Below are 14,414 nucleotides of genomic sequence, written 5' to 3'. Positions count from 1 at the left end.
TTATTTCAGTAAATGAAAACTGTTTTAAATTGTTTTAGTTTTAATTAACAATAACAATACTGATGTGATTACTGTCCTTTTTTGTCACAAAAGCTTTGTTCTTACTTGGGTAGTCTTTGGGATGCACCTTCTCAGACCAGTTTCCATAGAAAGTGACTCTATACTTCGCAGTTCCACAAGCACAGCACTCTTGAATAGGTTTTTCAGTCGTCGCAGCTGGATCTGCAATGCACAACGATCAGAAGATTATAGTTATTTATCTTCAATTGCATTGTATCCATTATTTCCATTTTACACCCTTATTTTCAACCAACTGCTGAGAATCTACGTTTCTCCTTTTCTTGTCACATAATACTGCATACGTGCATTTAACTGCCTCCTTCCACACACACTCTAGTCTATACAAACATTAAACATACACAAATTGATGTGGCATGCATAAACATAACAATTTACAAGGTATAATTTTTATTTAGCAATATCAGAAGCAGATGACAGGAAAAGAGGTCTGTTCACTGAGCATGCCAGGAAAACAAAAAAAGAAAAACAGATTCTGTAGATGTATAAATGTCATCAGAGGGATTTGCATGAGAAACCCAGCTTTAAAATTACCTTTCTCACAGAGTCTTTTGGTAAGTGAGCCCTCATCTTGGAAGAAAATGATTTTTCGCTGCACAACACTGGCCCTGTAATGAAGACATTACAATGTTCATCCAACATTTTCTGCCTTTTATCTGTCTTTTAGATATAGTTCTAAGAAAGTGCGCTTTTACATTTACTGTACCACCATTATCGCATTCAAAATTGTATTGTAGTGGGAACAGATGATGCATCTTTTTAACAAAGGCTTCCATGCATAATGCTGCATTTGCATAATGCTACTATCTGAGAGCATATTTCAATGACTCCAGTAAGCATCCTGAATGTTTCAAACAGCTCGCCTTTTCAAATGAAGCCGTATAGAGACATCAACTGATGCCAATATGTTTAGCAAGCATTGGAGAAAAAGCAAATGTATTCAAGAGCACCATCTATGTTTAGGGGGTGGTGGAGGTTTGAATCTCGTTTAAACCTGCCGCTGATGGAGTACCCCAGAGACCTAGCCACACTCGGCTTAGTTCGACCCATGTGGAATATCAATGGTACGTCCTGCAACTGTCCCACTAGAGCCCCATTGCTGTCAGTCAAGGATGTGGCATGCGGTAGCTCTGACCATAACGCCAGACCCTCTTGAGAATAATCCCACATGTTTTATGTGGGTGGCTTACAAGAGAATCTGGTGCTGGCCTTATCAAAATGTGAAGGTGTCTACAATATGACACATTTTTGGCTCATCTGTGCTTTGCAAAGTGCATTTTGAGAAATTGAGTAGCACCCTATTTGACACAGAAAAGAACCTTGAATGCTGTTCCTCTTCACGGGCCTTTCACTGCAAACACAATGCAAAAGAAACAAAACGAATTGCTACCCAAAGCTAAAATAAAGTAAATAAAGTGGGATCAAATCAAAAGTATTATTGTATTATTGAATTACTGCAGAGTAGCGTACTGTTTGACAGAAAATGTTTGATTGCAGTTTCTCTTCAAGGACCTTTCAAAACAAACAATGTGCAAAATACATTTTAGCAGCAAAAATAAAGTAAAACATGTGGAGTCAAGTCTACAGGTGTATTTGTACTAAATAATTATTATAAATGATTTAATTACTGCAGGTTTGAATGAAATTAATTTACATTTAGTAGATACTTTTATCCAAAGCGACTTACAAATGAGGACAATAGAAGCAATCAAAACCAACAAAAGAGCAACAATATGTAAGTGTTGTGACAACTCTCGGTCAGCCTAATGCAGTATATGTAGCAACGTTTTTTTAATAAATAAAAATAAACAAGTGGATAGAATAGAAAAAAAAAAACAATGGGGAATGCTAATGCTAGAGACACTTTTGTCTTTTTAAATATAAAAAGTAGTTAGAATAGAAAACAGTTTTTTTTAAGTGCTAGAGTTAGAGTGTCAAATGAAGATGTTTAGCCCTATATATTAACATTTGTATGCAATTGTTTCACAAATATAAAATGGTTGAACCTGACTCTTATGCAGAATTTTTAAAAGGAACTGTAAATATTAATCCATTAACTAAAATATAACATGAAATTTAATGAAAATATGTATATTCAATAATAAATAATATATTATTAAACAAATTTGTTTTAATAGATTTTATGTAAAATTATATACTGTATATATAATAATGGATGAGAAAAAAACATAGTACAAAAATAAAACAATGGCAATATTACAAAATATAACATTAAAAATGTATAAATCACAAATTTTTCTAAAGAAACACTGTCCTACAGTTACCCCAGCAGGTAAAGTTACAGTGGAAGTATGCATCTGTCTCGCCTCTCCTGAGCCCACTGAGTTTTAACAGACCCCCTAAAGTGTGAAGTGGGTTTAGTGGGGGGTAAAATCATGTGAGAGGAGGCAATGCCTTCATCGCGATATGATTTGATATGACTGGTTATGTTTTGCTGTGATTGTTCATGTGATAAATTCCGCCTCTTGTGTTCTTGCGCATTCCGTGTACGCGAATCAGTCTGAATGAGCAATATAATGGTGTTAATGGAAAGGCGTTAATTTAAGAAAAAATACTAAGTGATTATTAAATAAATAACAACTTGCACACTTAGATATAACCACTTTGTTATGTCAAAATAAGACTTACTGTAAAATAATCTGAAAACATGATCTGTGGGAGTTTTTAGTGATTAATCACCTTGGGGAAATGTGAAGTAAATCTCCGCAACTGTGACCAATATTTACTGAGCTTTGATGACTGATGATCCGTCAGCAAAACGATCCCGATCCTATGAATCAGCTCGGGACATCTCTAATAGCTATACGACAGATCACAGCTTATGCCTGTATTCCAAAGGGTCTATGAACATACAGTACTGTATGTGCGTTTGGTGTGAAAGTGATGTGACTTGTAGAAAAAGTTTAAAGGTTACACGAAAGGCCCTTAACAGTGGCCGACAAAGTATGACTGCTCAAGACTGCACAAGATCGATTCTTCTTAAAACTTCTTAAGACATCTCCTCTGTTGGTATTTGGTCTTGATCGTCTCATCTGAGCACCTGAAAGTCATTTATCTCCAGAGTCCCAAAGCTGGTCAACAAAAGCATCACGTTTACCGCATCTTATCTGCCTTCCACAGCTTGATGGCACCAGAGAATCAAAGGAAACAAAATCCAGATCAAAACTTTCTTCCAATCCCTGGTCTGTTTGACATTTCACTAGAAAAGTGCTGGAGGGATTCCAGATGTAATTGCACTTTTATTTGATGTTCATTGGGCACCGTTGGCAGTTGTGTTTCAGAGCCTGAGCGCTGGCATTCTGCCCAGTGCTAGAAGGTGCAATGTCTCCACGGTTCTGACACGCCAAGGCGAAGAGACAGCAGATCCAACACGTTGGCACAGTAGATGCTTCCCTGAAAATGTTTATTGGAAAGAAGAAAAAAAACAGACATCCCTGCCCTAATAAAACAAATTAAAATCTACAATAATAACTCCTCAAGTTTGCAGATGGACGGTGACGAGGCCTGGGTAGGTGATATGGGTTCTGAGTGAGGTGGAGGAGAGATTGCTATCCTTTTTAAGAAGACAGAGACAGGACAAAAGGGATGAATGAGTAAGTATGTGATAAAGAACAGTAGAGAATGATAGATGGACACTAGCTCATAAATACTCACACTGTAAAGGTTTTAATTGTCTCAACATCAATTTCATTTCACAGCTGCTACACAAGCAAATTTAAATCTGCTTTACTAAGTAAAGTAAAAAAAAAAGACAACCAGGGGCTCATTTAAGCAGTTGCATCACATTTCAGGGCTTGACATTAAGCTTTGACATGTGCTTGTCCTTTGGACAAGTAAATCAGTCATTCACTTGTCCGAGTAAAAAAGTTACTTGTCCAGGGGAAAAAAGTTTTTTTTGTTTTTTTTTTGAATGCAAATTTAATTTATTCTGAAGCAATAGTTTTATCAGTATTCCATCAGTTATTACTTTAATCAGCATTTTGTGATATTTGCCTTAAATTGATTGCTGTTACACTTTTTAACTTTATGAAGGACAATATTTTCCTAACCTGATTAAATGTGTCACCATTTACGTCAAATTCTTAAATTTGATCAATACATTAAGTTAGAATAATAAGACAGTATATGGTTGTTACTATTCAAATGAAATCAGTATCAACAAAAAACATATTTCCACTGCAGATGAAACACAGAAGCTGCATCAAAAGTGCCATTTAGATGTATTTACTCAGACTGTTTAATGAAGATAAGAGGTTCCATAAATTCATTTACTCAAAATTGCAAATGCATAAATAATGCTATTAGATTAATGTTTTACTTTTTTGACATACAAATATGAAATGTTGTAAAAATGCAATGATACTTTTAAATATGAAATTAAACCACCAGTAGGTGGTGGCAAATCACTGTCTTAATGAATCATTGATTCAACCGATTCGTTCAAACGGCTGATTCATAAATGAAGCAAGTGACTTTCCCTGCGTCCCAATGTGCATACTATCCAGCCTATCTGCCCTAAATAGTATTGAAAATTACTAATATCACATAGAATTTAGGATGGATTTAGGATGGATGAACTATCAATAATGTGTCTAAAATGTAAGTCAGTTAATATTCTTTGTTTATTGAACTAAAGTTGTATAAAATCAATATCACATTTGCAATTGTGCTGAAGTTATGTCTACAATATTTGAAGCTCTTTAAGGGCACAGGTGGTTGGCTTAAAAAAAGGTCCGGAGTCCATTAGCAAAACTGGCAGGATTCAAATGGCATCCTTCCCATTAAAATAAATGAGAATGCTAACAGAGAGCTTTCTCCTGGTATTATAGACCTCACTGGTTCACAACAAGTGTAAACAGGCCAACACAGTGGCATACAGAGGCTTTCAGAAAGTGCAAGTTGTTGGAAAGCAGATTTTGAGGGTAGGCACCTATAATGTGGAAAAATGCACATTCGCATCACACCGTGTCCAACTGGAGCAAAAAGAGAGACTTTCAGATGTCTTTAATGCATCAAACACACTTAAAGTTGTTTGTAACCTCAAGAGGAGTGGGAGAAAGAGAGGTAAAGACACAAAGACAGCATGAAAACATGAGGGGGTTAAGTGGAAACACTGACACCACAACACCAACAGATAATTCAGATTTTATTTGGTTGAAGACCACTGCTGTGTGCTTGTGCGCCTGCTGTATGTAAAGGAAACTCAAGTGTGAGGATGTTGTTTGGATGCTCAGAATATTTTAAAGCTTTCAAGGTTTCTTAATCATCTTTGATTTACAGCCTCCAATAGATGATGGGAAGACTCAAGGGCAATTTCAATGGCTCAAGATTAATATACAATAACCGCCCAACATCAATCAATTATAATCACTTCTTCTATCGATGGTCCTAAACTTATTTCTGTTTACTCAGCTTCAAATAGGATCGAAAAAGACTTTGTTTTCCTTTTTCAGTACTTTCCGAGAAGGTGACTGATAAAACGCACACTAAATGAGACGAGTGCTCAGACTCAGTATTGTATTAGACCCAGACTCAGTATTGTATTACACCCAGACTGTACCCCTGTTCTGTTTTCTTTTCTATTTATTCAACAATCTATCAGTTCAGCACCACACAATTTCATATTTTTGGCCTAAACCCCTGGATTCTCATTCAATTATTGCTATCCAAGACCAGAACAATAGTGAAAAGTCATACAATAACTCACTTGAGAGTGATGCAACCACTGCCAGAAGGTGGCGCTGTCCAGAACACCTGTATCCTTGTGCGTCTTCTGGGAATGCTCTCTGTGACGGCCGGGGGGCAGTTGGTCATGAACTGTGTGTCACTTTCATCAATGAGCTGTGGAACAGGGAACTGGGTTCAGTAAGATTATTTAATGTTTTTAAAAGAACCACCTTTTTTGCTCACCAGGACTTAAATTACACAAACTGTGGTCACTATAAAATGCCAGTTTATAGAGAAGATTTATATGAAAAACTTTATATGCCAGAATAAAAGCATACACATTTGAAACATCACAAGGATGAGTAAATCATTTTCATTTTTTGGAGAGCCTTGGAAATAAAATAAAAACAAATGGCATACGAAATTCCAAGAATTTAATTCATTACATTTTTTTAGCCCAATTACGCAACAGTTTCCAACTAAACCGTAAACTAGTACCGTAAATGAGCTCAGTGATGTAGAATCAAATTTCATTTTCTGGGCCAAGATGACTAACTGTATATATAAGCCATTTTAACATCTTTCAGTGGAGAGGACACATATTTGTAACTGACGGTTCTGTGCTACTTAAACTCAGAGCTCATGTAAACCATGAGGCAACTGTTTGACACACTAGGATCTTCAACATTTTTTGCAACTTTTGGAAAAAAACAAAAAAAAAGTCAGTAATTGAGACAAATGCACCTCTGTAATCCACACGCATGAATAACAGGCTTTTTAAAATGCTGATTAAATGTATGATTATAACGCTCTTCTTCATCATTTGGTCATCATTTGATTAATTACTGCTTCCATTATAACTAAAAATGTAATTTAAACTTCAGTTTTTAATAACATTGTTTAATCACTTGCTTTCCTCAGGCGGTAATATTGCAAAGTTAATTGCGCCATGCAAATAGCAGAGTCTTATGGGAAAAAAAAGTGATATAAAAGCCCAATTTAAAGAGAATAGTAGTGTGTTTTTGCTAAAACGAATGACAGTAAATTTAAACACTTACTGTCTGGTTGATTGGGATTTTGAGTGCTCAGTAAATAAGATACAGGTTATTGCACTGAAATACCTCATGCAAAATCATTTAGTAAATTCACCCTAGAATTTATAGGAAAAAAAAGGGGGGGGGGGGTTAATATTAATATATATATATATATATATATATATATATATATATATATATATATATATATATATATATATATATATAAAGTTTCATGTAATATAAATGCCAGATGTGCATTACTGCTACTGTTGATAAAATCACATTGTCCAACTGATGGAAAATTCCAGTGGGGATGGAGGAGTACAATTTTGTTTGCATGTTTCAAAACGAAATCAGTGGCAAATGTCCATCGAAGAGTAAAATCCATGCGCGTGGTGCATTAAGTTCTTCCTGCCTCTTTCTCACTCTCTCTTGTTCTCTCCATTTCCACATCCCACTCTTTCACACACACATACCGTCATGCAAACCCAAAGCTGCACACAGTATCCTCTGGTTCTGTCCTTCATTTCTGCAAAGAAAGTAAAAGCTGCAATTTTGGCATCTCAAGCAACCTTGTCGCACCCTTGTTCAGACTAAAAACAAAACAGTGAACCGCAAACTTCTGAATTGATGGGGAAACTAGGCTAAACTTTGTAAAGATATGCTTGAGCCGTTTGACTGTGCAACAGTCGCTCTCCAAGTGTTTATTTTAAAAGAGGCCATGGGGGCCAAGCAGCCCGGTGCATTGTTTCCTGGGTAAAAAGGGGCTGTAAGTGGCTGCCTGAAAAATGCTGCGAACCAGCTGGGGGAAAGTTGTACAAAACAGAGGAGAGGAGAGGCGTGTTTGTTTTAATTGTGGCTCCTGCGAGGCTGTGTGGCCCATCTCCTGAGGGACAGTGAAAGCCGTTTTCTGTTTGCTCTCTTAAACTCTCCCTCTGTCAGTTTGTCTCTCTCGCACGCACAAAACTCCGTGGCTTGAGTGAATAACTGCATCTCCTGAAGGAATTGGGGATGTTTCATCTTCAACCTTTTACATATAGAAATTAAGTGAAACGAATGGCGAGATGTCGCGATGTTTATTTCAGCCATGCCGGTTTAGCCTGAGAGTTGTTTGTCAATTCGTGCTAGCATAAGAAGTGCAACAGCTTTGTATATGAACTGTCATGATGACTGATGAATATGAATATTTTGAAAGGCACGGTAAACAGACACGGGTAGCAAACAACTCGGAATGAGGTTATGTCTGCAAACTTTTCTGAGTTTAACATCTTCAATGTATCAAAACGTAATGCAGCAAACATCTAGATAGGTTTTATTTAGCAGATAATACAAGTCACGGTCAGGGTCATTGATCAAATTACTGAACTGAATTTCTCAAAGATTTAAAGCTTCACAGGGCAAATGTGTTAGCAATCATTTTCAATGGGCAAAAATTACATTACACAAGAGCAACCTAATAAATAGGTCAAGCTCCCTGCTAAACTTGGGCTTGTAAAAATAGATTCCCATGTTATAAATTGTGTCATTATACTACAGAGGACACGTTAATGTTTCTCTCAGACATTATATCACACAATATATTGTATATATATATATATATATATATATATATATATATATATATATATATATATATATATATATATAAAAGATATATATAAGATATATATATATATATAAAGAAGGGCTCATGAGATGCTGCTCATTTTTTTAATCCTGATCTATTCCATTTAAAAATACTTTATACAAAAGTCTAAAAAGGTCTTCGGTAAAATACAGAACTTATTTCTCATTAATAATTTTTTTTATATCAATGTCAATTGAATGTTTTATAATATTTCATGGTCATATTTGTAAAAAATTCTATAAAGCAGGTTTGAAAATATCAAGTTACTATATATATATATACACACACACACACACACACAGTATATATATAAAAACCTTAAGTCAAATACATGCTTCAAGTGCAAAAAACAAAAACATGAACAACACAAAAAAAATTTTTTTTAAATGTATGAAACCTAATTAAAACAAAGATTACATTTCTAAAAACTCTGCACTTGTGTTTTGAACTACCCTTTAAAAAGAATTTTCATTTTCAACATCTCAAACATTATTTTTCATCATTGCTCCTTAAACGTTTATGACAAACCATGGCTTTTTATGATGGTCTCTTGTCCTTTTGCAGTTGCCTTTATTGTGTTTTTTTTTTTTCATTCAATTTAGTCTGTCAAGAAGAGAATCCCCAGTTAAAGACCTCAACAGAGGACGTCTGCTAACATCCGCCAGGCAATCTGAGCGCTGAAAAACACAGCGGTAAGGAGTGCTGAGCGGCAACCACAGCTAATGAGATCTGGGGGGAGAGATGGCGCGCTAACAGCCTTCCTGCTTCAGTCTGGGAAGCACTGCGGCTTGATGTGGAGAGCACTAAATGATAGGGGTCCTGTCTTTCAGAAAGGACACGGCTCTGAGACGGTCAGTGTGTTACCAATGAGGAGCAGCATGTCTGAGACTACTTCACACAGCTCTGCTCGCTGGCAAAAGATGGATCTGAAATCCCTAAACACTTAACCCTCTGATGCTGACATCCACAACAGCTATTTTTATCTAACCGGGGTGATTTCCTTTGACCTTTACTTATAATTCCATGACTTTCCTCATTATATGTTAGTGTTTTTTTTTTAACTTAAGAAAACATAAACCACCAATAAAAGACTTGATGCTCCAATTAACCCTGGAATATTATCTCAAAATGCATAATTTGGGGAAAAAAAGAATAAACAAAAATAAATAAATACAATAATTATTTCTCTCTCTCTATATATATATATATGCCTATATATAGTATAGTAATATAAATATTTTAGAACATTTTGTCTCCCAAAAGTCTAAAGAAAACCATGATACTCAAGACTGAAAAATACCAAGAAACATGCATTTGAAAGACACTTTTTAAAGTCAATATGTATTTTTTTGACAACATAAAATCTAAGTAAAAGTGTCCATGCACCAAGCACATACATATACATAGATAGACAGACAGACAGATATATAGATAGATAGATTATAAAAAAATATATATACAAAAAAAAATGTATAAAACCGAAAAGAATACAATGATTATTAATTCCATAGCTTTCCTCTTTATATGTTAGTTTTTTGTTTGTTTGTTTGTTTTTTTGATCTGGCCAATAAAAGTGTTGATGCACCACTTTAGTCCCATCATTTTGGGCCAAAAAAGGGGTATGACCACATTCTTGTTTTTTTTTTATTATTCATGATAATTTTTCTTCCTAAACAACCCACATCTAAACATAGACACATCTAACCAACCCAACATAAACTGCAAATCATTTCGCAGAGGCTGCAATTAGACTCATCTTTGACTGCCATAGTTCAAGGCAGTTATACGGGGTCACTGCAATCCCTCACCTTGAATGTACCGGCGTAATCATCAGGAGTGACGCCCTCCCTTCCTTCCTTCAGAGCAATGAGGGTAAAGCCACGAAAGTAAGATGGGCTGGAGGCATACAAACTCACTAGATAGAGAGACAGAAAGAGAGAAAGAACAAAATATAGGTCAGAGGTACCAGAAATGAGCTTAACAGCAGGTCAGATCTCAACAGTGTGCCAGGGCAAGTCGCAAACTGCTCTCACATTTAGCACGTACGTTTGCGTGTAAGCGTGTGGGTTGTGCAAGTGCTTTTCACATGGAGCGTTGAATACATATGCATGTACAAACACGCCGGGCATAACACCCTCATAAAAAGGCATCTGCTGCTAATGAAGGCCACTTACACGAATCCAAATTGCAGTGAATATCAGGTTATGGCGCGTTTTGACATTAAAATGATCCTGACAAGTATATTATCCTGCCAACATTCAAATATAACCCAGGTTATACGGAAAAATAACAGTTGTTCTAATGTTTTTTAACAAATTCTTACTCGCGTAGGTAGGACTGGTTAGTAACAGTGGTTTGTAACAGTTTAACCGGTTAGCAATGACCATGATTCTTCTAAGGTGACTGTAAAAGCTGTGGGAAAACAGGATTTAAAGGACAAAAACACATTTTGAAAGTATAATTTCATATTATTATGATTGAAAACCCAATTATAACGGATGTTAAATTGCAGAACTAATTTCAACCGAATCAGCAGGTATCATTTGACATACAACAATATTAATTCTACATTTAAAAAAAAAAAAAAAAACTATAAATAGAAGGGCTGACCAGACATGGAGGTTGTAACACTTTTATACTATACTACACTTTTAAAAAAATAAAAAAATACTATTATACTATACTATTATACTATACTACACTTTTATAAAAGACTGTACAAGTACAGAATACATTTACAAAGCTTGTTAAAGTTGTTCGCTTAGAGTTAAACATATTTCTAGAATTGTTATTCAATTTTGAATAAAAATGTTTTAAACAGAATGGTAGTGAGAATACAATCATGAACGTGATTATCATAATAATTCATGCCGAACATATCCATCCAAGATATCCAATATAACATCTCTTTTTGTGTTACAGTATAGCAGTGTAACAGCACTCTTTATACTTGAGACTAATTTACACTGTTAAGTTATAAATTCTACTTTTAACCTACTTTAAGAAGACAAATATGTGAATATTATATTGAAATTTGAGGTATCCAACCAAAAAAAAGTCAAGCAAAATGTGTTACTAAACTCCCAGTCTCCATAATTCAAACGACCTCTTTGGTAAAAGGTTTAAGTGCTACAAAATATACGTTTTTTGAAATTCTTTCCAATAAGTACTCATATTCACCATATAAAACGCTTTTTAATATAGGCTGGTTTAAGTGTAGAAGATGCACTAAAGATGACGCTTTACGCACCAATGTTTACAAACCCCGCACATGTTGTTTTTGCCCAAGCAAGCATTAAAAGCCTCTCAAATCGGTCAAACAGCAACGTTTTGTGACCTCTAACCTCTGTAAGTGCTCCCGGGTTGGTAAGTTTCTGGGTCTCCTTCAACTCTGAGGCGAAACTCGCTCTGTCCGTCTCTCCGAGCGCCCCGCGTCTGCGTCCGCAAGATCCGGCAGAAACCACCCTCGGACCTCGACTGTCTCTCTGCGGGATCTCTTCTGAACGCATCCGTATGGATGAAAAGCACATTTAAGAAAACTAACAGCACAACCATTCCGTCTTTTTCCATCATTACCCCTTTCTGTGCCTGTCCAAACACAAGTTTGCAGTCTAGTACAAGCAAGAAAACGCAGTCAAATAACTGGAAAAGACGGTCAAAACAAACAGAAGCATAAATCGACCAAACTTGTCTATTTTGGGGTCCAGTCACGAATAAAAGAGAGCAAAGACGCCGTATCCATTCCCACTGAGGAGATTGCGGACCGCTGATAGTCCCGTGCCCGCGGAGCGCGAGATTGATTGAAGGCGAGCGCGGAGACAGAAGACTCAGATGTTGACTTTACTCAGAGGATATTCGCAATGAGAAATACCTATTTGGTCTCCTTGATAACCGAGCTCGGACTTAAAGAGAATAGATTCAGACTTTAAACAAAACCTAGACACAGACGCCTGACATTCTTGGTGAGACGCTCTGAGGAGAAAGAGCTCGCAAATGTTTGAACAGCCGTGAGCTGCAGCAGCAGGAGAAAAGAATCACAGTGGGCTGCGCACTAAGGAGACATGGAGGATGATTTCGGGAACTCCTCCGTCTGTTATGCGTGTTTATGCAAGGGAATAATTTGACGGCTCATGTTTTTAATATAAGGGGTTTAACTGTATTTTTTATTTCTGGTCCAACAGTCTTTTAAAACAGCATCATTATCACACTGTGTTGATGTACTGATTATATTTGTTTTCAAACACAACCGTTTTGATATTCAGTACTACTACAACATAAACGAAATGTACAACAGTTCTATAAAAGTAATTATTATGGTGCAACTTATTTTCCAAACAAAATACAGACTGAAACCAGGACTGGATCAGCAAATGTTAGTGGAAGGGAGTGATTTCCTCTCCCTGCTAAAAGCGCTCTGTAATCACGCTCTGCTCTTGCTCCATTTCGGATTTTGCATTTGACAATAGTGAGAGAAACCCGCACCGAACGATCATGGACCGAGAAAACGCGGATTCTTCGACTTCCAAAAGTCATTGAACTCATTTTGAAATTATGAACATAAATGTTTTATTTCTCATTTAATGTAACTAAGAGTCTATGACATTCAGGTTAGATCTTGTGAATATTTTGTTTCCATAATATTTAATATTGTAGCATTACAAACGTATATTTACATAAATAATTCAACAGGAAACATACATTAGTGTTTAATGTGAAATAAATGCTGTAATGGCAGTCCAAGCTTGAAATTACTGATGTGGGTTCACATTAGTATGGGAAAAAAGTCAGAATTCAGATTTTGTTCCTTAAAATTCTGAGTTTACACTAATCTGACTTTTTTCCTCAGTTGTAAGTTTATATCTTTGAATTGAAAGAAAAACAATCCCAATCAAGAGACAAAATGTTGCATTAACCTTTATTTATTTATATGCATTATATTAATAACTTAATATAACTTAATACAACAAATGCATTTTATTATCATAGCCTTTGAGTTTGCACCAGTTTGGTCTCAGCATATCATTTTTAATCTAATGCCAAGGCAGCCTTTTCTATTTTTAAATCATTTCGTGGCCCCCTTAAACATTTACTGAGGCCTTTTAGCCTGGTTAAGAATCACTGATCTAATAACTTTTGAACATCTGCATACTCTGCATATCCGTCTGATCAGAGAGAAGTTAAAGAACCACACCAGCAGATGTCATTAATGCATCCTGACTGACTGCACTTATGCGAACTGGAAATATGCCATAGTAATGAAAATGATTTCCCATAAACTATTTACAAATCTAGTTATTTAAACCTGTACATTTTTCCATACCAAGGAACAAATGTCTCTCACTGAACTTCTAAGAATAGGTTTCTTCTGTAATTATTTTTGGTTTGTTGGCAAGCCATCTGTAGACAGATTGAGGACAAAACAGCATGCTTCACCAAAAGGGCAAACCAAAGTAGTCACTTTCTAACAATTCAAAGGCCAAACTTAGCCATATATGTCTATAGAAGATGACCTTCCAGGCCGAGTTGTTAGTTTGGTACCTCACACATTAACTAACCTATGTGTGATCTTGTCACCCAATCTATTGATCTGCCTGGGGTTGCGACAACTCAAGGGGCTGTGAAATATGGCAGAAGTTTTGTTTGGCTGTATTGCCCCAGTAAGCTTGGGGCTTGTGTGAGAGAAACACACCAGCAGCATTTGAGCTTGTTAATGCTTCAGTTCATCTTTGGCACAGGCTGCACAACTCAAGAGAGAGAGAGAGATGAGAAAAGAAAGTTTAGATGAGGTAGACGGAGGGGGAATGGCAAGAGGACTGACTTTTTTATTCCAGAAAGTTTCTGTTTTGTTCAGTTTTTTTCACCCATGGAATCCAGTGACATGAAGTTCAGAAGTATATATTTAAGAGTCAGTTAAATACAGAGGAAGTAGTGAAACCAGATAAATCATAGACTTTGTTTGTGGTCTGACTGATTGCTGGCAAGAC

General features: G+C 36.1%; 1 protein-coding gene across 1 annotated transcript in view; it reads right to left on the bottom strand.

Moving 5' to 3' along the window:
- spon1b (spondin 1b) overlaps positions 1-12,478 on the bottom strand; it is a 71,348-nt gene extending 58,870 nt beyond the window's left edge. The window contains exons 1-5 of the mRNA XM_042753528.1: positions 11,775-12,478; positions 10,239-10,345; positions 5,807-5,940; positions 613-686; positions 106-222 (exon numbers count right to left, since the gene is read on the bottom strand). Coding sequence (XP_042609462.1) covers positions 106-222; positions 613-686; positions 5,807-5,940; positions 10,239-10,345; positions 11,775-12,003 — 661 coding nt within the window. The 5' untranslated portion in view covers positions 12,004-12,478. The remainder of the gene's footprint in view (positions 1-105; positions 223-612; positions 687-5,806; positions 5,941-10,238; positions 10,346-11,774) is intronic.
- Between the last annotated feature and the right edge of the window lie 1,936 nt (positions 12,479-14,414).

This window comes from Cyprinus carpio, chromosome B25 (genome assembly GCF_018340385.1).
Source record: "Cyprinus carpio isolate SPL01 chromosome B25, ASM1834038v1, whole genome shotgun sequence".
Classification (NCBI taxonomy): Eukaryota; Metazoa; Chordata; class Actinopteri; order Cypriniformes; family Cyprinidae; genus Cyprinus; species Cyprinus carpio.
Note: the sequence above shows the minus strand (reverse complement) of the source record. Positions and strands in the feature narration are given on the sequence as shown.